This window comes from Lasioglossum baleicum, chromosome 8 (assembly GCF_051020765.1).
Source record: "Lasioglossum baleicum chromosome 8, iyLasBale1, whole genome shotgun sequence".
In the NCBI taxonomy this organism is placed as follows: domain Eukaryota; kingdom Metazoa; phylum Arthropoda; class Insecta; order Hymenoptera; family Halictidae; genus Lasioglossum; species Lasioglossum baleicum.
The window spans coordinates 17,507,760-17,530,537 of NC_134936.1; the positions used below are offsets into that span (position 1 = coordinate 17,507,760).

At 44.8% G+C, this 22,778-nt stretch overlaps 6 protein-coding genes across 9 annotated transcripts; all 6 read left to right on the plus strand.

The window, feature by feature from the left end:
• Positions 1 to 48: 48 nt before the first annotated feature.
• On the plus strand, positions 49 to 13,637 carry LOC143211164 (uncharacterized). The gene is made up of 20 exons (XM_076428625.1): positions 49 to 1,352; positions 1,711 to 1,986; positions 2,272 to 2,422; positions 2,529 to 2,688; positions 2,908 to 3,171; positions 3,232 to 3,445; positions 3,507 to 3,822; positions 3,928 to 4,235; positions 4,313 to 4,639; positions 4,822 to 5,210; positions 5,270 to 5,370; positions 5,423 to 5,881; positions 5,987 to 6,366; positions 6,430 to 6,589; positions 6,667 to 7,835; positions 7,889 to 7,999; positions 8,065 to 8,283; positions 8,356 to 8,647; positions 8,772 to 9,005; positions 13,389 to 13,637. Exons 1-20 carry the CDS (start codon positions 1,204 to 1,206, stop codon positions 13,635 to 13,637), a joined length of 5,928 nt encoding a protein of 1,975 aa, XP_076284740.1. The 5' UTR covers positions 49 to 1,203.
• Positions 9,229 to 11,178, plus strand: LOC143211514 (uncharacterized). Of its 3 annotated transcripts, XR_013009468.1 has the most exons (3): positions 9,229 to 10,373; positions 10,559 to 10,909; positions 11,040 to 11,176. XR_013009468.1 is itself a non-coding variant. In XM_076429275.1 (2 exons), exons 1-2 carry the CDS (start codon positions 9,865 to 9,867, stop codon positions 10,955 to 10,957), a joined length of 897 nt encoding a protein of 298 aa, XP_076285390.1. In that variant the 5' UTR covers positions 9,229 to 9,864; the 3' UTR covers positions 10,958 to 11,178. The 3 variants fall into 3 exon arrangements, 2 of the variants coding, with proteins under 2 accessions (XP_076285390.1, XP_076285391.1); XM_076429275.1 differs by having other exon boundaries at positions 9,229 to 10,362; positions 10,559 to 11,178; XM_076429276.1 differs by lacking the exon at positions 11,040 to 11,176 and having other exon boundaries at positions 10,559 to 10,932.
• LOC143211527 (uncharacterized) lies at positions 13,638 to 14,920 on the plus strand. 2 transcript variants are annotated; one of them, XM_076429300.1, is made up of 2 exons: positions 13,638 to 13,943; positions 14,011 to 14,521. In XM_076429300.1, exons 1-2 carry the CDS (start codon positions 13,638 to 13,640, stop codon positions 14,236 to 14,238), a joined length of 534 nt encoding a protein of 177 aa, XP_076285415.1. In that variant the 3' UTR covers positions 14,239 to 14,521. The 2 variants fall into 2 exon arrangements, with proteins under 2 accessions (XP_076285415.1, XP_076285416.1); XM_076429301.1 differs by having other exon boundaries at positions 13,830 to 14,223; positions 14,380 to 14,920.
• A 218-nt stretch (positions 14,921 to 15,138) lies between these two features.
• Positions 15,139 to 19,535, plus strand: LOC143211521 (cysteine dioxygenase type 1). The gene is made up of 5 exons (XM_076429289.1): positions 15,139 to 15,556; positions 17,898 to 18,039; positions 18,854 to 18,968; positions 19,038 to 19,207; positions 19,287 to 19,535. The coding sequence occupies exons 1-5, from the start codon at positions 15,345 to 15,347 to the stop codon at positions 19,320 to 19,322; spliced, it is 675 nt and encodes a 224-aa protein (XP_076285404.1). The 5' UTR covers positions 15,139 to 15,344; the 3' UTR covers positions 19,323 to 19,535.
• A 208-nt stretch (positions 19,536 to 19,743) lies between these two features.
• On the plus strand, positions 19,744 to 20,561 carry Sdhaf3 (Succinate dehydrogenase assembly factor 3). Its single transcript, XM_076429314.1, has 2 exons — positions 19,744 to 20,039; positions 20,200 to 20,561. The coding sequence occupies exons 1-2, from the start codon at positions 19,863 to 19,865 to the stop codon at positions 20,374 to 20,376; spliced, it is 354 nt and encodes a 117-aa protein (XP_076285429.1). The 5' UTR covers positions 19,744 to 19,862; the 3' UTR covers positions 20,377 to 20,561.
• Positions 20,562 to 20,873: 312 nt separating this feature from the next.
• Positions 20,874 to 22,766, plus strand: LOC143211511 (acyl-coenzyme A diphosphatase NUDT19). The gene is made up of 5 exons (XM_076429271.1): positions 20,874 to 21,170; positions 21,389 to 21,731; positions 21,816 to 22,051; positions 22,170 to 22,328; positions 22,404 to 22,766. Exons 1-5 carry the CDS (start codon positions 21,087 to 21,089, stop codon positions 22,671 to 22,673), a joined length of 1,092 nt encoding a protein of 363 aa, XP_076285386.1. The 5' UTR covers positions 20,874 to 21,086; the 3' UTR covers positions 22,674 to 22,766.
• Positions 22,767 to 22,778: the final 12 nt, after the last annotated feature.

A 22,778-nucleotide genomic window follows, 5' to 3' on the forward strand; every position in this document is an offset into this window, starting at 1 on the left:
CGAAGGTCGCCGTCGTCGTCGTCGTCGTCGTCTGTGTACCTCCACGTAAACGTCCCACGACGGCACTGCCACCAGCTGGCTCGTTATCGGGTTTAGATTCGGCGCCCCTCTTCGCCTACACGCTCCACCACTCTCCTCCTGGTCCCAGACTCGCTCAGAGTCGACGCGAAACCAGTCACCGTCCTCCTCGGACACGTTCGCCACGTGTCGCACTGTCTTCCTCACATGATCGAACCTCGAGTCACACGCCATCTCACCGCCCAGCCGGGAAACAAACGTTTCAAACCTGTCAAACCCGCGAGCATCGTCTAACTATCTCGTCTCGGACTTCATCGATTTTTCATTTTATCCGTCGTTTTCCGATCGCTTTTGCTCGATGCATTTCTTAGGGACTGGGGTTTCCGTTCAGTAGATTGAGCCTGCCTGACTTTGGTTCTTTTTACGAAATTGTGAAGTGGCCAGCTGATTAGAGGACTGAAGTAATTGATACCGTTAAGCAGCATTATGCGAAAGCTGCTTCGGAAGTGCAATAACGGAGCGGAGCCTTATCACGGGTTATTAGACCGTGGCTTCAGTTTTTACCGCTACCGAAGCTTTGCTCCTAGGATACGTTATCGGCATTGTCGATAAGCGGTGCCGCGAAGCTTCGAGAGGGAATAACAAGTGTGGGCGAGCGTTGCTGAACTGGATAGACAATGCCTCGATGATAATTTTACTATTCTTTCGCGGATCGCGACAGACATCTGTCGAAGGAACTTCAGATAACAATGGTTTTCTTCTTTTCTTTTTTGAACACTCGTTTCACCGTGGTAGTGTTCGTAATTTTATCCGAAGTCGTGTCAACTAGTATTGATTATATTATTAACTTCCACTTTGACATTTCATGCCACGTTAGCGAATTTTCTGTTACAATTCAGTTTTTAATGCCACGTTGTTTAAAACTCTTCATTCATACAGATGCACGAGAATTGCAAGAATTTTATCTCGTTCGAGATTCATTTTGACACGGTTTGACTCTTCCTCAAGGGGGTTATTTAAAATAAATCACGATCGCGGTTCTTTCGATCCGAGACGTCAAGCTGCCGCGGTTAATTTACGAATGACAGTGACACGTTAACCATAGCTTCAGTGATAAATCCTGAACGAAGAAGAAGCGAGAATTGATCACAGTCGTGTTTAGCAGTACGATCTATTAGTTAGATCATGGCATTTTTCCAATTAGCTCTGAAAGCCAGGAAACTGGAAAAAGCGATGCGAAGGTACGAGGATGAAAAACTGAGATCGATCGAGATCTCAGCTGGTGCCAAGCCTCGGTACACTTTAAAGCAACGAATTCGTCGTCAGAAGTTGCGGTGAGACTTGCAATTCCGTTCGCTGCCAAATCGCAGTTCGAACTTTCCTTCCTATTCTATTAGTATCTGTCCGGGGCCCTTTATATCATCCCCCTCAACAATAAAAACTTGTACTACTTTATGCGTAGAAGATTTATCTTTTGGTAGCTAGGCCTTAGCACTCGAATTGTGGCTCCGAGGCGCCACTAAAAATTCCTATACCATTATTAAAAATATGTATCCATACAATTTAGAAAATCATAGGGAATGGAAATATTCTAGCTACGAAGAAATCTCTAATCTTCGAGTAAAAATAGCTTCAAGTGCAAAGGGTAGTGTTAAGGACCTTCGACATTAATTATTGATTTATCTTCGACAGCCTGAAGAAAAAGGTTAAAGGCCTCTGCGGCAAGATCTTCGCGATCCCAAAGCGTTCCTGGATCTACAAGAAGATCGTCGAGGCGCGCACAGACGGAACCCTAGAGAATTACGTGGCGAAAAGTTTCCTCGGCTTTATCGGAGGGATATTCCTTACCTACATCTTCTTCGGTTTCTTCGTTCTTCAACTCGGATACAAACTCTCCTCTGCGACGTTCCTTTGCACCGCGATAGGGGTGGTTCTCACCCTCGGACTGGCGTTTTCCCCTCGAGTTCGGTTAGGAAAATCAAATAACAGAGTCCGACTTTATCAATTTCTTATCTTCCATCTCCTGGGCACGATCCACGATCCTGAAGAACTTCTTGCGCCTAGAATTCGACACAGACTATTGTAGAATGTCTTCCAAAAATGTTTTAAAAGACCCGCAGGAATTGCATACATTTTTATGAAACAATACGTTTATCGTTAACCCTCGACTGATGACTAGACAGCGGATCTTTATGCAAACTAAAAATGTTCTATCTCGAGGCTTCTCACCTTTTTTCCCATTCCTCCCTGCAGCTGTATGGTGTTCCTGTTATTACCCCAATTTTTCTCGAAGCGGGGGCGGCAAGCGTTGGTCGCGTACGCTTTTATTCTAGCGTTAACCGGCCCGGTGAAGAACACTGTGCACAACACCAGCGTTCTTACGGAGTCACTGGCCTGCGCGCAAGTACGTCTATCATTTTCCCTATCTTGGAATCCCATTATTTCACGATCGGCGAACGCGTACCGTCGACGGTTCATTACAGTGTCCGTCCATCTATTTCATTTTCTAGGAGCAGCTGAAGGAGGCGGTGAAAACTGTGATCGATCTGGCGAAGCAGCCGTTCTACGCTCTGAAGGACGCGATATCGAAAGTCATAAAGTCGGTCAAAGCTGTCGTGAAAAGAATCAAGCAGACCCTGCTCGCGATCAAGAGGCTCGTTCTCAGTATACGTAAGCCGGGGACTTGAACCCTTCGAGCTCGAAGCAATTTTAGAAGATTTTTGTGAAATTGAACCTGTCTTCTCATACGACATTTGAATTTTTATCGATTTGTAGAATACAGAAGACTTTAATCACTTAAACTTTTGACTGCCGCCTTAAATCCTACGAAAAATCAGCTGGAAGATTTTTATACTTGTTCTAGCAAATGAGCAACCCTTCTTCTTGCAGTGAGGGTGATCACTTCGGTGTTCCAGTGGCTGGGCAGCGTGATAAACATGTGCAACAAGAAACTGGGCACTCCGTTCGACAGGTGCCAAAGCGTGTTCGAGGGTGCAGTGGCCGATTGCAAGGCGAAGCTGGGGCCATTTTTTGGGCTGGTTTGCAACGTGACTTACGTGGTCAGCACCCTTTGCTACATCGTGAAACCGCTAGACTTCATCTGCATGCTGGTGTCCTACGTGTCTGACGCTGTGGTCGGCGCAGTGAAACGAAGTGAGTTCTTCTAATTGTGTAATCGTACAATTGTGTACACTCCATTTTTCTAATTCGCAGAGGTTAAAAGGTTCACAATGCACATGAAGGCGATGTTTTATGTTAAGGTGAAGTTCTCTCACTCGTTCGACTTCGAGACGAACCAAAGCAAGTCGTTAGGGGATGTTTCCGCCGGCATCGCGACCGAGATACGATCGAGGACCGACACTTTGTTCAGTATCTTCAGCTCGATCGGCTTCGTCACGTCGCTGTTCGTCTTCATCATCGTCCTCAGGTAACGATACGGCACACTGAGAGAATCGCTCAGAAAAATTCTTTGCCTCGTTATCCCGCAGAGTGATGCGCTACCGCTTCAAATGGATGACCAGCGAGCGCTTCGACAACAAGTACATAACCGACGATCTGCGAACCATTGATATAATCAGGACACGACAGGACAAAGAGACGGTCTTACCACTGAATCCGAGAGAGAGAAACAAATACGTACCTCTGTCCTCCGTCAAGCTGATCAAATCCGAGAAGACTAAGCTAGTCAGGTCTGCAGTGTTTCTGGGCCTGGCTACCATCAAGCTGATGTCCTATCTGACGATAGACTACAGTCTCTACTGGGTGTTGAACACTATCCAGATTCATGGTCGATACCAAAGCAAGGTAGTAGATCTAATCTTCCGTACTTCGTGCTTCAGTATGTGAAATTGGTGTTTATTGCACCTTAAAATACCGAAATTACTTCCTTGCCAACCGAATAATTTCCAGGTGGAGAAGCCGTCGGTGGTGAGTATCCACGTTGCTGGAGAAGGGTACATGGCTGATCTGTACAGGAGCATAATCAAATCCTTCACACCCCATGGCAAAGAGTCGGAGATTAACACGATGCTGTGTCTACCGCAACCAGTGCCGCCTGATATGGACAAGTACACTCAGATCATCGCTTTGATCATCCTCTGCTGGATGGTAGCCGTCTTTGAACCCTACGGTCTGCGACTTAGGCACGTGGTACTCTGTCAGTATTACCCTGACAGGGCTAAACAGAGAGCAACCTGGTTGTACAATCACATAATCAGGTAATTAGACTTAGACGAATGTGCAAGGGATGAATGAAGATTGAAGTGAGCGTACGATTAATAGAAGGTGTGGGTAGATCAAGAGGGAACTTCCTCAAGTTCGCCAGACGTCAGCTGCGCCGGAAGTTCGGCCTAGCTGGTGGAGAGAAGATCGAGAAAGTCACTCTTCAGGATAGACTATGGGCAGTGTGTCCGTTCCTGAACATATTGTTCCCAAGGAAACAGAAGATGTGCTTGTTGTGCGGCGCTGTGGAACGATCCGATGTGGATCCACATATAAAATGTGCGACACCGGGCTGTGTAGGCTTGTATTGTCCACCGTGTTTCGCGGATTTGCAGAATATATGCACGATTTGCCGGTCACCGGTGGAGTATGGCGACCTGTCGGACCTGAGCGAGGAGAAGTGAGTGATTCGATTAATTCCCTGAGGGAGCTTGGTGAGTAGACAGCGGATTTTATGCGTTTATGACAAAGAATTTGTAGGTGTAATTTAAAACAGTAAAATCATTAGAAGATTTCAAAATACTGTTATATTATTTTCAACCTGTAAATCATAGTATTAAATTTGTATTCCGATTGTGTTAGAGATTCTTCCGAAGACGAGTATCCAATTGTCAAAAAGAAGCCTGAAGAGGAGCCTGAAGAAGTGGTAGGAGAAGAGGAGGTGGAAAAGTTTGACGAGGAAGAGGAGGAGGAATGGGGAGAAGAGGAATATGTCGGAGGAGAGTATGAAGCTGAGACAGAAGAAGAAACTGGAGAAGGAGAAGAGGAAGACGCTGTAGGCGAAGAGGCTGGCGAAGAGGAACAATTAGAGGAGGAAGAAGAAGTTGGAGAGCTAACTGAGGAGGAGAAGAAAGAGAAGAAGATAAAGAGAAAGAAGTTGAAGGAACTCGAAGAAACGGAGGTAGAGAAAGAAACAGCTCAACAGACTGAAGAAAGATATGAAGAAGATTCCGACTCCGCTTATAGTTACAGTAAGAATTCAATCTAGAATTTAGACAGGTCTTTTAATCTGACGCTTGAATTCTATCAGCTTATCAAGATGAGCCTTCGGAGGACACGAAGATGGTGAAACATAGAGATCCGTTCAGAGACGTGGAAGCGCAGAAGATAAGAGACGACGTGACGATTCAGGTATGTTTCCAAAGTGTTTCGAATTGAAAGGGCTAGAACGTTGCTTCCGCAGATATTCAACGAGCCCTTGGTAAGGGAACCCTGCTCCTGCGACGAGTCGCCGACGTCCTGTTTCGTGGTGAGGGCTCGCAGGAAGATCCGCGCCAGATTGAAAAAGAAACCGGATCACCGCGGGAGGGATTCCGATTCATCATGTTCGACGGAGGAGGTCGACGAAGAAGAAGTAATACACGTCGAGGTGGACGACGAATGCGAGGAACTGCTGGAGAAGGATCGAAGGGATAACGAGAAACGGGGTCGTATAAATAAAATCGTCGGGGCGGTCGCGAAAATTCCTTGGCTGGGCAGAGGCGAGGTACGAGCTCCGTCCGAATCCTGTAATTCCAGGATGTCCTCGTTCCTTATTTTCCTGCGATATTCGTTCTGGAATCCTCTACGTGAAATCTGGAAATTCACTGTCTACATCGGGGGTGGCCAACCTTATTCATTGTTGGGGTTGGAAAACGGGGGAGGAAATTAATTGATTTACGCCAGTTCGAAAGACACACGCATACATTGTAAAGAGGTGGGGAGCCTTGCAGTTGTCGGAGGGGAATAGGTTGGAACTGCCTGATCTAATGTGCCACAGGTTGACCACCCGAATCTCCATCCTTCTAATTCAAGACAATTGAGTTGTGAACGTTGGCAGGACGATAGGAAGCCCAGCAGAGGACTGCAGACGAGACGGCCGTCTCTGATGAGCAAGATCGTCGGCATGCTTCAGGGCAAGCCTAAGCTGCCGTTACACACATACAAGAGGAGCAGGAAGATCAAGGATTCTTCGTCGTCCTCTTCGTCCTCTTGTGACGAGAACGAGATTCTTCTGAGAGACGACGACAGGTCTGATTGCGGTCATTTGATGAGAAGAAGAACCAGAAAGCTTGAGGACGATGATATCGAGAGCTTTGACTTCAGACATCCTCGAGATACGAAATTCCCCACGAAACAATTGCCGAAGTGAGCGGAGCAGTTTCATTGATTATTTGATTGTTTCATTAATCATTTTTAATTGGTTTATAGATACTTGGAGTCGGAGGTGAAATGTACGTCGTATTACGAAGTGGACGAGACTGACTCGCAGGGCAATTGTGTCCAAGTGGAAGACGTCAACCAATCGTCGGACGCAATGAGACGCGGGAAGAGACATTGGCGAGATGCGACGGAGGATGATGAATTTGTGGTTGTAGCATTGGTTCATTTGTGAAAGAAATTGTTTGGAACGATGGGGGAGTATTCTTATATTAAATGTGCTTGCAGGGACCTTGCTCCTGCACGTCAGACGTCACACAGGACGCTGCGAAAGACGCAGACCTTTACTCGATGGAAATCAGCACTGAGCAAATGGATTCCTCGAAGACACTCATTGACTCAGAAATTGAGAAATCATCTTCTGCTACTAGAAGCGATGCGGAGTATACCGAAGACACGGGATCGTCGTCGATGATTGTGGAGGAGCCAGCTGGAAAGGACATATTCGATGATTCTTCGGAATTTGAGGATATTGATGAGTCTGGAGAGACGAAGGGAGAGACAGGAGTCAGTGAGGGTAGTCAAGAGGACTATCGCAGAAGGTCGACGATTGAGAAGGAAGTTAAAAGAACTTCTATGTCCAGAAAGAACGACGATGACTATGAATTGAAGAGGAATGACAGAGTCAGGAGAGAAGCGGGTGGTGCTGATGAAGGCATCGAAGAGGAAGGTGAACAGTTGGAAGATCCGAAGGGCAAGAGGAAGGATTTTAAAAAGACAATGATGAGAATTGGGAAGTTGAGGGAACTGTACTCGAAAAGGAAGGCTGCAAAATCAGATACGAAAGAAGCACTTCAACCACAGGATTCAAATGAAGTGGAAGATGGTAAGAAGAAGAAGAAGATCGTAGACAAATTGAAAGTGTTGACAGGGAAAGCTAGAAGATCTGACAAGAAAAAAAGGGGAGAAAGATCTGAACAGAAGGAAACTGAAGAAGTGCCTGAAAAATTGGAAGAGCCTATGACCTCAGATAACAAAAAGGAAAAGAAAGAGAAAGCTGAGACACAGGATGTGAAGGAAGAGCGTGAAAAATCCGATCAGAAGGAAATACAAGAGGAAGAGAAACCTGAAGAACCAGGTCCCGAAGAAAAATCTGTCGTGGACATTGATGAAACAAAAGAGAAGACTGAAGAATCTCAGTTGGAGGTTCAGGAGACCGAGCCTGTGGAAGAAGATAAGAAGAAGAAAGTGTCGATTGATTCCAAGGCTGAAGTATTGAAAATTGACAGAGCTACGGATTTACCTGACAGGAGCAGGCATACTCAGACTAAACTCCCTAAACGTGATAGCAAGAAGATTCTTGAGGAGGAAATTGAACTTCCAGATGCTGGAGAATCTGAAAAAGAAAGGGAAAAGAAAAGGAAGAGCTCTGAGAGGAAGAAGGACCATAGGGAAAGGTATTAAAATTACTTGAGATCTGAAAAATGTAAAAATCGTTAATCCGTTTCAGGTACAAGGAAGATAAATCCCCGAAGGACAGAAAACGTCGTAGCTCAAAGAAGGACGATGAAGAATATTACTCTGTGAAAGACAAGGATGGGGAACGGAAGCGAAAAAGCAGGTAAAATAAATGTTGAACAAGAGTAAAATAAAATTGAGACTTATATGAAATGAAAATATTTACAGACTGCCGTACAAAGAAGAACTGGCCAGAAGAACGAAACGAAAGTGTTCGAAGGACAGAAGACACGAAGACGCCTCGGAAGAAAGAAGAAGAAGAAGATGTAGTATATTAGAAGAGGAGCCACAGATATATCACAGACGCTATGCGGAGCATCCTCAATGTTCCTGTGGGATGGACCACCGCCATGAGCGCGTTTGCCCACCCACAATCGCCCACGAAAGGTGTTCCTCAAGTTTTAAAATAGACTAAACTATGTATTCAATATTCAACATTAGTAAAACATTCTATTTCAGGACTTGTCGCTGTCATCCATATCAGAGGCCGTACTCTGAGCCTCAAAGGGACATGTATGGACATTCCAGAGACCATCCGGAGCAAGTGGAACGGGGATTCGAAATGCCCATGGTGAAGAAATACTTGCCAATGTACCAGACGCCGGAATTGATCGAGGAATTGAAGGCTCACGATCGAATGAAATTAATTCGAGAGAGGGAGGCCATGAGAAAGAGTCCTAGATCTGCTCGTACTTCTCCTCGCTTCAAAATGGCGCCCAGAGGAGCTGCACCATGCTATTTTCCAGGCACAGTGAGTATCATCATGTTCCGAGCAAAATCTATTGTCTATTGATAAATAATGTTTCATTGACAAATACACGTCGTAAATCCGCAGCGGTCTGTGTCGATTAATTGCGAAATTATTTTGTCTGAAGAGCAAATCGGTGGACAAGGACGCGAAGCTCGCCTATCAGGAGACGCAAGCCTACAGGAACGTGTTATGCGAATTCGCGAAACGGACCAGCCGCCGGAAACAGGAAGACACAACGCCTTTAATACATCTGTCGAAGAAAGCAGACAAAACGAAACGAGTGAAACAACTGTATCCACCAGAGAGCAGATCCGCAAAGGCCAGACGCTTCGCTGACAGAGTCATTGCATCGTTCAAGGTAACGCGGCATTGATAATTAAAAAATCAGTTATCGGGACGTTGCGTTATAATTAACATTCGCGTATAGCCGGCCACACGCAAGAGACACAAGTGCAAGAGGAGCGCGCGAAATCTGTCCGCCGAGCGAGTGGATTATTCCTTTGATCCGGAGTTGTTGAGCAACTTGTCTTGCCACTGCTCTTCTGCTGGCGAACCGACCGATAGCGAGTCCACCGGGTAAAAGTGTAAACTCATCAATGTGCACTCTTATGTAACTGTTCCGCGCAAACACGCGCTTGTACAGATCTCTCGATGTTTTACCTTAGAATACTAGCACTAAAATTGGAACTAGTGTGTAATCTCTTGTAAAAACGACGAGAACACGTTTCTTAAACTTTTGTACGATTCTGATCTTAATACAGGCAGATTCGGCTATTCTTTAATATCGTTCGAATTTTTCTACCGCTCCAGATTTTGCACCGACCCATTTTTATCGTAAATTCATAAAATCCACAGTCCACGAGTCCACAGATCGAGAGAAGAGAACTTCGATTGTTTCAACGATCGATTCAAATGTATAACCTTTAAATTAAAATTGCGGATTACGAAAGTTCATTACTCGTTCGATATGACAGTAAATTAGTACCCAGTGAAACGAGAGTGGCTGGAGTCAAGCATGACTTAACTACGGAAGAACATTGAAAAATTGTGGATTAAAAATACATCGAATTTTGGCGATGTCAGGCTCGAGTAAAAATACATTGAAAAACTCCTTGCCCTCGGGAAAAGGAGCGTATTTAACGAATAGATTGAGAAAGGATCGAAGGAAAAGAAAAAAGTATTGTTCGAACAGTCCACGATTCTTCTAAATTGAAATAATGTTCGGGTCGTTGTTCAACTCTAAAAAATCGAAGATAGATGAACCTACGAACACCGAAGAAACCTCGGAAGTGACGAAGGACCCTCTGCCTCCGTTGGAACAGACAGAATCCCCTAAAATTAGCAAAACGAACGCTGTCTTCCCGTTCCACGATGTCAAAGCCACGAGTTTCCCCCCTCCTCTATCGATCGACGCGTCAGTGTATACAGAAGCTGAGAAACCAATCCCAGAAGAGCCGGAGATCTTTAAAGAGCCGCCTGCTATCAGCAAAAATGTCAACAATGCCCGAGAAGATACGCACACAATTGAAAAGAAGGAGCTCGAGTTCTGCGACAGGAAAACCTGCCCCAAAGACGGCCTCTGTCTCGACTCGTGCGAGAAATTATCGAGAAAGCAGCACCAGACAAAGGACAAGACGAGTACCGATAGACTAACCGAGATGATCAACGTGTCGATCAAGGAGGCGATCGAGACTATCACGAAGCGGTCTAGAATGGTACCTAAGAAGCAAGTATCCAAGATACTTCCGAGAAATCCTTGTCGAAAGTTCTGTCGCATATTGAAAAATACATTTGAATCAATTTATAAAAACACGCTAGCAACATGTGTTTTTGATTTGAAAATACGACAGAACTTTCCCTCCAAACTAATAGTACTATAGCCGAATTATAGCACACCTCTATCGTTTATAGGACGATGCGGAAAAGCATGCCGAGAAGAAGCCGAAAGAAGAATTGGCGAAATCAGTCTGCCACAGTAGAGACTCCTCGTGGAAAGCTAAGCGAGAGAGGCCCCGTTCTGTCGAGGAGTATTTCAGAAAATGTTCTCAAAAGACGAGTCGAACTCGAGAAAAGCGCAAGAGAGCTCGCACGTGTCCCAGAAAGATGGAGGAGCTCGCGAAATGTCATTGCAAGAAGGTAGTTCCTTGCGAGGGGGCCAGGTCCAAGAAACGCGCGAAGTCGAGTCCTGGCAAGACCGACAATCGTCGGATGACTGGGAACGTGAACATCTACATCTGCTCGGAGGCCACTGAGAATGCTCAGGTAACCGCTGCGACTTTATTCGGTGGCCCAACTTGTATAAATGCATAAAATCAGTCTATCAATCGCTTTTGCTAAGATACCGAGGACCTGATTACTGTCAACTGTGCGACCTGTTCGATTAACTTTCCAGCCGGTTAACAAACAAAAAAAGCCGCCGCCGTGCGCCGAGTCCAGTTCAGAGACAACGACGGAGCCGTCGAACGTGTCATCCTGCAAGCTGGCGACTCGAATCCGCAACAAACGTCGGAATCGCAAGGAGCAGCAAAAGTCCTCGGACTATCTTTCACGCAGTGAGGACAGCAGCGACCCCAGCAACCCTTGCAGCTGCGACTCAAAGTTCTCGGACGTTGCAGCTAAGTCTGAGAGCACCGTTTGCGCACAGGACACGGAATCTTCCTCGACAGCTTGCCAATGCAAGGACGACGAGGTGCAGTCTGATCAATCGATCAGATCGACGTTCGTCATCTGCGACAAAGTAGAGGATCCTTGCTTCTCGAAGATGTCCTCCGTCTCGGACAGCGAGGAATGGTCGTCGAAATCGTGCAGCGGTGCTGAGACTGTTCTCTGCGATCAAGGTCGCAGGGATTTTAATCAGACGGCTGGTTCCGAGTCCAATTACGGCGATTACTGCACTAGGAGCGTGAAAAGAGACCAAGATTCTGGGAGAGAAGTTTGCAGAGCGCGGAAGAAGGATGCTTGCAAGTGTCAAGGTGGTTTTCGAAGCAGGAGAAGAGTTTCTAAAGCTAGAGAACCGTGGTCCACTTGCAGTTGTATCGCTGAGGAGGATGAAGGGGATGTTTGCGTGACTGAGAAGGAGTCCCTGAAGTTGACAGTGTGTCAACAGCCAACAGAGGGAGAGGGAGGAGATGCTGCTGAACAGGTTGAGGATAAACAGGAAGATGTCTTGGACCGTCAACCGAGTCCCCCGACGTCCAAAGCTCTAACGCTCAAAGAAATGATCCAGCAGAGTAGACGACCTGCTGTTGATCAGACGACTATACCACCGTCTGAAGGGAAAGATGATACAGAACCAGCTGTGGAGCAAGCTAGCGAGAAGCCAGAGCCGGCGTTCTTGAAGAAGTTCAATCTTCGTGACAAGGACAGATTTCTGAAGCACCTGAAAGACTTCCAAGCTCCTGACGAGCCTGAACAGAAACGAACGTCGGGTGGCGGGGAAGAGACCGAGGAAAAAAAGACAGAGAAGAAAGAACAAATGGAGAAGGAAGAAGATGATGGAAATGCTGTGGGGGAGAAGGGATTCCCTGGAAGGCTGAGAAACACGTTGTTCAAGACCTTGAGGAGAGTGTCGGGCAGGGAGAAAGATAAAATCGATGAGAGGAATTCTGAAAATAGGACTGAGGCTTCTGAGGAGATCACAGACGGAGGTCAGCCGGTGAATGCTGAGGAGACTGAAAAGGGGAAGAGAATGTCTCTGACTGAGAGGTTGGACATCAACAAATTCTTCAAGAAGAAGGATAAATCTGCTGATAAGAAGAAACCTGCGACAAAGAAGAAGGATAAACGTTCTGCTGAGACTGACTCGGAGACCAAGCCCAACGCGAATGAAGCTCCACAAGAGAAGAAGGAAGCTGACGAGGGTCCCGAAGAACCGGAGAAGAAATTACCATTGCCAGCAGATCTTCCTATCAAAAATCCAATTCCCAAGCCTCCTAGCATCGAAGAGAAAAAAGAAGCAGTGCCTGAGGATCTTCCAGGACCGCTGGCGCCACAAAACCCATTGAAGATCAGCGCTCGGGACATTCAAGAAGAGTCAAAGGCTCAGAAGGACCCTGAGGATCAAGAGAAGAAACTGGCAGATGTGAAGAAGCCGGAACACTTTCGGAAGATCGAAGAGATTCCAGAAGAGAAACCCGCCGAAGTGTGTCCAGGCCTGAAGAAAATCTCGACGACCGTATGCACGCGGCGTCCTCAGGAAATACCGTCGACGAAAGAATTGAGACTGCCAGCGTCTCGATGCGTCCCACGAGAGCCAGAAGTGCATACAGTATGCACGAACCAGCCATTCACAGCGTGCGCTAATGCGGACCGTTCGGATGTGAGGATCGAGGCAAGCAGATGCAGTTGCTGTTGCGTGCCTGCGCCGCCGAGCTGCAGCCGGCTCAACAGTTACCCGAAAAGTTGCCTGAAGAAGGAGAAACCTTTCTGCAGGATGGAGTCGCAGGAGAAGAACTGCGCCGTTTTGTATCGCGACAACAGAAGCTGGGAGGAATGCGGTTGCAGGAGGATACTCCTCTGCGAGAGGTGTTGCAGTCCACGGAACGAATGCAGGTGACTTCTTTAACCCTTGGCACTCGAATGGTGACTCAGAGTCGCCACTAAAAATTGTTGTACCATTATTCGACATAATGTTTACATTATTAAGTATATTGGGATCTAGCCAATTAATCATTTAAGTATTGTATGAGGTACATTATACTCAGATTCATTGGAACTTACGAGTGCAATTACAACGTTGCAGCTGCAGGCCAGTGCCCCCCTGCGTGACCTGCTACAAGCCGAAGACCGAGTGCATCTGCAAAACGGTATGCCCCCCAAGAAGGCGTCTGAAGTCGATGGTCTGCCTCTACTGCGACAGTCCTCGGGAAAGCTGCACCTGCAGGGCACCGATAAGGAAATGCTCCTGCTGCGACTTGGCAGTGGACCTGTGTTGCTGCGAGGAGAACCCGACGAGCTGCCCAGCAGGAAGACCGGTCGTATCGGAGCCTGAATGCGATCGCACCATCTACGTCACAGCGTGGAAACCTCGGGAGGACGTTCGACGATACTTCTCGAGGAATCTGGACGAACCCAGACGCGATTCTATCAACGAGTGTTGCTGCCACGAGAAGCCGAAGTCGCAGAACTCGGAGGAACTTCCTTACCAGAGGCTGAGCTGTTTCTCGGACGTGATGACCGAGCTGCAGAGGAAGATCAGCGAGTCTGTTTGCTGCACCCAGTGCAGGAAGATCCCCTGCTGTTGCAATCTCAAGGTCGACGAGGCGAGGGACGAGAAGAAGATCAAGTACTGCGTCAGGTAGTTGTCCTAAAAAGTTGAAATGGATATTAAAGAGTTTGTAGATACCTGTTATCATCAATTACAGTCCCAAATCGCGGCGCAAAGTGGTCGCAGTCTGCACGGACAAGCCTCGCAGCAAATCCCCGACAATTTGCAAGTGCGATCCACAATCCAGAGCCGAGAGACCCAAGAAGATAGTGATCTGTTGCGTGTGCAAGTCGTCCCCGTGCAGATGCAAGAAATCGAAATCGAAGAAGCCGAGGATGAAGTGTTACTACTGCAAGAACTGTCCTTGCGTGTAAGTTCGACGTAGCTCTCAGTCAGAGTCGAAACGTAAAAAGAAAACGAACGAATCGTTCGGTCGGACGAGGGCAAGTTTCTCGTCGAGTGAGTCCGAACGTAGATCTGGTACTTCCAGTTGCTGATTTTTTCGGTCCGCGCTTGTTTGCTACAGCTGCATCGCGGCCCGAGAACGCAGCAGCAAGCCGAGGCCGTGCAGGTGCGCTGATTCACCTTGCCGCGGGAAAGAAAAGGAGATCACCGTTTGTGGAAAAACATCCGCGAAGCCGAAGAACAACGAGGAGAAGATGATTTGTGTCCGGTGAGACGGACACCTGCAGGTTCGCTTGGAATGGCAGCGTTGCGCCGGCTTTTCCTAAACAGAGAAACGTGGAACTAAGTAGTCCACTGTCTGACTCGGACACTGTATCACGAGAATTGTATGAACGATGAGAAACAATAAAGAGGTGAAAAAATGAAGGGAACCGATGCGATTAACGCGATGTAGTAAACCGGGGTTAAAGGTGATGAAAGATGAATTATTAGTCAACCACGAGAGGGTTGATACCGCTTGCAGGCGTCACAGAATCGTCATCGTGGTTGCAGTTATCGTTGGCAACGAGACGAACGGCAAACATTGTCTTGATGTTATTCCGTTCATGGTCGATTGGCCAGGAGGATCGTCTCAAAGATAAAATATCCGGATTCCTCCGGTCTGCTAATTAACAAGTCGGTTAACCCCCGATTACTGGAGGAAGGCAACAAGAGAAAAAGGAACGAGCCCCTAACGATAACGACGGTAATAATCCGGGGAAATGTCGCGATTGCGGGCGAAATGTTCGAAACTGCTTCGGAGGAACGCCGACAGGAGTAGGGGGTATCTTAGGCCTCGTATAAGACACTGTCTCCCCTCTTTTGTTAGACCGGTACGAGCCGTAGACCGGCAACGTGTTCCACCATCGTTAATCGCGACTTCGCTTTCGAACAACTCCGCTCGGATCTGAAACCTCGGAGTAGCCGAGCTCTCGTGTCAGTGATCGGCCTCTCGCCTCACGTGAAACTCGCTCTGTGGCCAACAATATTGAACTCCCCCCTCTTCGAGAAGGAGGACGACACCGTGCTGCTAACAGAACAACAACAATGCAAGTCTACTCCGAGGAGCCTGGTTTACGCTGCACTTCCACGGGGAAACGCTATGCCAAGAAACCCTCGACGATGCGCGAGCTTGTCGAAGCTCTGCACGACGCCTTCAAGACCGATCATGTGAACATCGACGATGTACAGGAGCTCATGGCATCCTACAAGAGCAATCCCGTCGAGTGGAAGAAGTACGCCAAGTTCGACAGATACAGGTAAATCGGGAGAGACGCGGTCTCTGGACGTTAACCCCTTGCACTATGATTTCATCTCTTACGGTTACAGTAGATTTTATTCGAAATCGATGTTAGTGCAGGGGGGCAACTGTTGTAAAGTTGCTTATTTCCCTGAATAATCAATAAAAATGTTCTGCATCGATTACAAGGTGCTGTGGCTAACTAAGAATTTTAATAAGTTGACGACAAAACTTTTATCTCCCCACTGTTTTGTGTATAAAATCATTTACGTCGTCGAGCAGTGAATGATTTCATCTTGTGGTTACAGTAGATTTTATTCGAAATTGGCATTGTAGTGCACAGGGGCAACTGTTGTAAAGTTGCCTACTTCCCTAATCAATAAAAATGTTCTGCATCGATTACAAGGTCCTGGGACTAACTAAGAATTTTAATAAGTTGACGACATAATTTTTATCTCCCCACTGTCTTGTGTATAAAATCTGTAACTCTCGTTATTGCCAAAGCGTTGCCTCCGTATTTACGTCGGCAGTTGTTTGTAAAACCAATCTGCATCGCAATTTGTTATCACCAATAATCCGCACGCGTAACAAACAAATTATTGAAATGTACGAACGGGTGAATTGACAATACACGGATCTAGAGATGAAGAGATGGATCTGCTGCATCGGGAGAAGTCGATGAACCAGGTGTTTGATCACTCGCGATCAACGACGGAGGGATCGAACTTCTAAGACAATATTGAATCGTTCTCGCAAACAAGAACGCGAGACCAGCCGTAGCCGGAATTGTGAAACAAGATTGATACCCGCGAAGTTCACGACGGGTTATCGCGCTCGTTATAGTTTCTCCAACCCCGTCTCGCGAGTGTCTCGTAAATTTTCACGACCCGGTGGCTGACACCAGAAGAATTTAAAAAGCTTGTTGCCATACGAGCGAACGCGAACGCGGCCTCGCGCAAACGACCAATTAGAAACACCGATCTCACGATCGCGAACGTTCGCGGGCGAATCGCGACAATCGCTGATGTCAACAGGCTTATCGTCGACGAATCCCGTTACGAAAAATACGCGCGCGTCGTGTGTACAGGGTGTGAAGAATGTGGGTGATTATACTGCCGTCTCAGACCTCTTTGATGAAAGATTGAAATCTTGAATTATTTTCTATTCGTTAGGAAGTATTTGTTAGGAAGTTATCGTAGCCGAAAGTTTTCTGAATTATTGCTGAATCTGTCGGGGAGTACCAGAGTTCAAATTCTTGTTGCGAACAATCTTGGGGCCAGTTTCTTTAGGAAATGTCCGGCAATTTCTACTTTTACAATTATTACGTTATTTACACCCTGTACGAGTGTGAGGGCACGCTCGCGTTAACGCGGACAGAGATAATACCGAGGGTTTCGAGAATCGTTCTACTGAGAGACGTGACTAATGGGTTACCCGATAACTCCGTCATAACAAATGATTTAACGCTTCTCAGTTTACAAGCGTAATTGAAAGGGAACGATAACGAGTGTTACGACCAGTACCGATTTTCATTCAGACTCGGAACTCCGATTTTTCGATGGAATTTCGAACCGGTTTCGCTTTTATCGTATATTCTCAGTCACGCGAAACATTTGGATTTAAGTAGAAAGGAAATTGTCTTATAGCGTGTCGAGCGTAATGCGAAATTATGCCACATAATTGCCAATGCGACCGATTTCCCAATAGCCCGGTACATACCCCAACACATTCGAGTCTTTCGGTACATGTTCTCCATTCTTTGCGATTGTGTGGGGTCTAAGTTGTTCGCGGCGCGATGATGTACCGACATAATTGCAATCCGAGCCTAAGTATGCGGAACACTTCAAAGTCTATATGTGTTGCACGTAAATCAGTGATGTTCGTCCGGTGAATGGCTGGTTACACACACTTTCCACGTATGCCCCCGTGTTCCCCCCACTTTCATTACACCTGAGCCAGAACATCGGTTCTCCGACACGCGACACTTAGGTGATCGAAGGCAATGATCCATCGGCCTTGCATAAATCAACCGTTTCTTTCGATATATTCGATGAAAGGATCTCTGCGCTGGCTGTCTCTTTCTCTATTGCATCCGAGATCATTAAATTCTCATTTCGCTGCCGCGCTTTATAATCGTTTCTGCGCAACCTGATCTAAATTGGCGGAAAGAAAATTCTTCTTGATTCGCGTTTAAACTGTTGCGATATCGCTGTAGCATTCGAAGATAGGGTCTCCGGCTTACCTTGTCTCTTTGTAGTCATTAATTACCCTTTCATTACGAATACCATTTACACGGTCGAACGCCGATTACTATTACTCATTCCGTTTAGACTGGAAGATGACTGACTCATTGTGCGCAGGTATACGAGGAACTTGGTCGACGAGGGAAACGGAAGGTTCAATCTTATGGTGCTGTGTTGGGGCGAAGGCCACGGCTCTGCCATACACGATCATGCGAACGCGCACTGCGTCATGAAGATCCTGCAGGGCGAACTCTGTGAGGTATCCCTAGAAAGTAGATTTAACCCTTCGCACTCGAGTGGTGAGTCGAAATATTTGTTGCATTGTTAAATTTGTATTCAATAAATTACTGAACGTATTTAACATTTTAATAAACTACTGAATGTATTGTGCGAGGTATTATCATATAAAATGTAAATTAGAACAGCTCCGAGTGCAAAGGGTTAATCATTTCACAACTGTATAGTCGGATAAGCTAATCAAAAATGCCTTGAACCGAATGTTATCGACGATGTACCATTCGATAGGGCATAGGGCACCAAGAAAAAACATACAGTGCAAAATTTCAACCCTGTATCTCGATCGGGAGGGTAGTTATGGGGTAAAATCGAAAAATCAGTTTTTGGTCTATTTTCCCTAGTTAACGACGTTTAGAAATTCTGAGAAAAATCTGACACATGTCAAGAACCCTAATACATACTTCGCAATTGGTTTCAGATTTTTAAAGTGAAAATCCTGCTTGTAAAAAATCAAAAACCTCAAAAAACTCGAGAAAATGCAGATTTCACATGGAAGTTCTAGAGTGACAACATTTATATTTTTACAGTAGCAGTATACTGTTATAAGTATTGTTCATGAATTATTTCAGATTTTTTGGTTTAGTGCGCCGTTGTTAAAAAAAATAAAAACTGATTTTTTCGACGTTTTTTCCGCGAAGAACTAAGCTAACCTTAAAATTGTTACGTTCTATTTATTCTGTAAGTCTATCAGGCACTGATAAACCTTGAGCATGTGGCTTCTAAAAACTTGTACGAGCAATTAATAGTACATTTTGCGGACTAATAATATTTTCCAGACGAGATACGCGTGGCCCACGGCGAATGAGATTAAAAACAAGTCCGTCGAACCGGAAGAGCTCAAGGAATTGGACAGAACCACCCTCGACCTCGACGAGATATGCTACATCAATGGTACAACGCTCGAACTAATTCCTGAAAATGTTGAAACAGGTTTTATAGTAAATAGATCCTAATTTGCAGACACTATGGGGCTGCATCGCGTGGAGAATCCCAGCGCAGTGAATCCGGCGGTCTCCTTGCACCTGTACTCGCCGCCGTTTTCATCGTGTTCGGTGTTCAATAAGCAAACTGGCCAAAGAACCGAGTGCAAAGTCACATTCTGGTCCAAGTACGGAGAGAAGAGAAATTGGGTATGATTTTGATCACGTTTTATCGTATCTTATCGCATATTGATTTTACCTAGCTAATTTATATTTGTTTAATTCGCAGGACATTCAAGAGGCCAGGTGTCCGGAAGACAATTAATACCACGAGGATGTTCGCACTGTCTTTTTAAATCTGTGACGAGATCAACGATTCGTAATTGTTAAACAGTTTTATAGTGTGTAACTGTGTAAAGTGTTTTTAGTACTTAATCGTATTTCTAAGGACCTTTTTATGAGCAAAGACAACGTTCCTGAGACGCGCGGCCATGTTGTTATACTGTGACTAAAAAATAAAAACGAATTGATAAATGGAGACCTGTCAGACCAATTATCGATATTGTTTGTCGATCGCGAATAAACATTGATGCAGTCTAGGAATAATATTGTCCCTCGCTGTATATTTTACCGTAAACCAGAACATACTATCTATGTAAAATGCTTACAACTCAAATTATAGTAAATAACTGCAGTAAGTTACTGTACGGATGTCTGTATGCTGTATGCATATTTGGCGCGAGAATTCTGTTGAATTTTCGTCTGCTACGGTCCGCCCGATAATAAATTATTTTCTCATAAAAATACTCGCCGTATATATTCTGTGATAACATGCACTTGTAAAAATACCATTGGTACAGAAATTATGGGAAGTTTAACTCACGTGCAGCGGGTTCGAATGCTGTACAAAACGATTTTGAGGTTACACCGTGGTCTACCAGAGGAAATTCAATCTTTGGGGACTAGTTATGTTAAGGACGAATTTAAGAGGCATAAGAAATGCAACGAGGCTGAAGCTGCTGTTTTTATAAACGAATGGACAGTAAGTAATATTAAATTCTTCGCAGAAGACGTTCATGAAGGAAAGATAGGTTAAGTTACACTTATTTTTTTCCTCTCCTTTTAATGAAAACTGTTTTTCTACTAATTTGAAAATTCCTGTTTTCTAATAGTCTTATAAAAACGATTTCTTTGCGCTGTAGGAATATGCACTAATGCTTGCTAGTCAGCTTGGACTTAAGGGACCACATACAGCCAAGCCGTTGGGTCTTGATCTGGATCAAAAAGATTTTGATAAATTTAGGGACGAGCAAGTGTATCAATTGTATGAGTTAATGGTTGCAGCAACTGGTAAGGACGACAAAGATGCAAAGAAATGATGATCTAGCATTGTCGTGGTAAATGCGCTGCGCCGAACAGTTCTTAAAATATTGTACGCTATATTAATGTAGCCAATTATCCTGTCTACTGCAATGTACATATTGTATATGTTGTGTAATGGTCATTGTAAATAAATGTCACTTAAAATTCATCTCCTAAAATTGTACATACTGATTATTGAATTAAGTTCACCCTGCATAACCCTGCACAAAAAATCTGTTGAAATTCTGATTGTAGTAGCAGTATTACCATCCAGAGAGAAGCCGCTGCCTTCCAGAATATCAAGTGAAACTTCACTTAGACTTTCAAGTAAACAACATATTGACCCATTAATTAATTTGCTATAACCCTGCACGAAAAATCTCTGTTACTTCTACTAAACAATCTGTCTAAATAGTAGCAGTATAGCCATTTGTAGAGAAGCCAATGATCTTCCAAAATGTCAACTGAAACTTCAGTTAGTTAGACTTTCAAATAAAATATATGAATAATCGCGATATTTTTATATCTGAACCACTTAGCGCGTCAAGCGAGTGGAACCTTGGTTTCACTCGTGAAACGACGTTCGGCTCATTATCAGTTCAACCAATTAGGCTACAACAGGTTGCAGGTTCAACATATAACCATAACCTTGGTCATTGCCATTTTTATAAGTACGACATAAATTTCGAATACCGTCTAATCGTGTGTGCCTTTGGAAAAGAACAAAATGAGAAGTATCAGAGAATCTGCCAGTATAATTATGACCGCGCGTCATATACAAAAATGTGTCCGTCCACCGCCGCCTGTAAACGTATGTAAATAACAAAATACAAGTTCATTATGTTCTCTGATTAATTATTATTTCCGATTGTGTATGAGAACTCTTAGCTGAAAGGAACGCGATAATTAGGTGGAAATTATATACTGCAACTGACTGCAACCGATATCGAGAAATGACAAATTATAAATAGAATAGAGCGCGGCAAATTTGAATTGTTGTACGAGAAGGCATAAAAGAATTATTTACAGTTTCAGTATAATTACGATCTGCTGTGCCTTAAGCGTCACCAAACTTCGAAATTTATGCCAAGTGCTTATGTGTTTCCTGGAGGGGTGATCGAACCGTTTGACGCTGATCCTAAGTGGCATAACCTTTTCTCTGCGTTTGGTTTCGACAAGAATAGCTTCTCCACTTTGATACCCGATGTTAAAACACGTCCATTGATTTTTAAACAACAACCGAACGAGCTACCAAGGGAAATTTCACTTAGAATCTCTGCAATTCGAGAAGCCTTCGAAGAGTGCGGCATCCTACTTTGTAGGAGGTCGAACGATGGCGGAACGCGCTCTGATTGGGCGCAGCATATCGAAAGTAATCCAACTATCGGCGCGATACGAAAATCAAATTTGAAACTTTCGCGCCACTGATGAAATCAATTATTTCTGTATTATTCAGTGTCGGAAGCCGATATCGATACCTGGCAAAAGAGGGTGCACAACGATGCTACAGAATTTTATTCATTGTGCAAGAATTTCGACTGCTATCCTGATTTGTGGGCGCTTTACGAGTGGAGCAATTGGTTGACGCCTACTGTTTTCCGTGATAAACGATTCGACACTGTCTTCTACATGGCCTGCATGCAGGAAACGCCTCCAACTCTTTCCGAAGCCTCGGAAATTGAAGATTTGAAGGTGAGAATGTTTAACCCTTTAGTGATTAATTACGTACAAACAAATTTAATAATTGTAAATGATATTTTAATAATTAATATTACATTTAATAATACACGACAATTCTTGTTAAGTACAGTGGGACCTGCCAGCGAACTTCATATTCTCCACCGAGGGTATCACGTTACCACCTCCGCAACAGTATGAAATTGCGAGAATCTCCAAATTCGAAAGCATAGACAATTTATTGGATTTCGCCATCGACCGGACAAAAAGGGGAGTGCTGCAAATTATGCCGGTAAATGAAAAGATTGATTCAACCTTTACTAAAAATATTACAGTAATTTTAATCATATTTTATACAACTATATAGGTAAAAGTGAAAATGCTTGATGGAAACGTGTACGTCATGCCAGGGGATTCGATGTATCCGGTACAAGCGAATATAATCGAAGAGCAGGTAATCCTGAAAACGGACATGACCATCCAACAGTTTCAAGATATATCGCCTGTGAAAAACAGAATAGAGTTTTACAATTGCGAGGTGAGGAAATTGTTCGTGCAGAATTTCGACAACGAGGATGGTCACTTGGCGCCTATGCAACTGGAAGACGTCCATGTTATTCAAACTCGAAAAAACTGAAAAAATAGACTCGTTTTGTAATCGTCGTGATTCGTCCATCTGTATTGTACAAAATTGACAATGATTTTTAATACAAACTGATATGCAATTGAATTTTCTACTCTT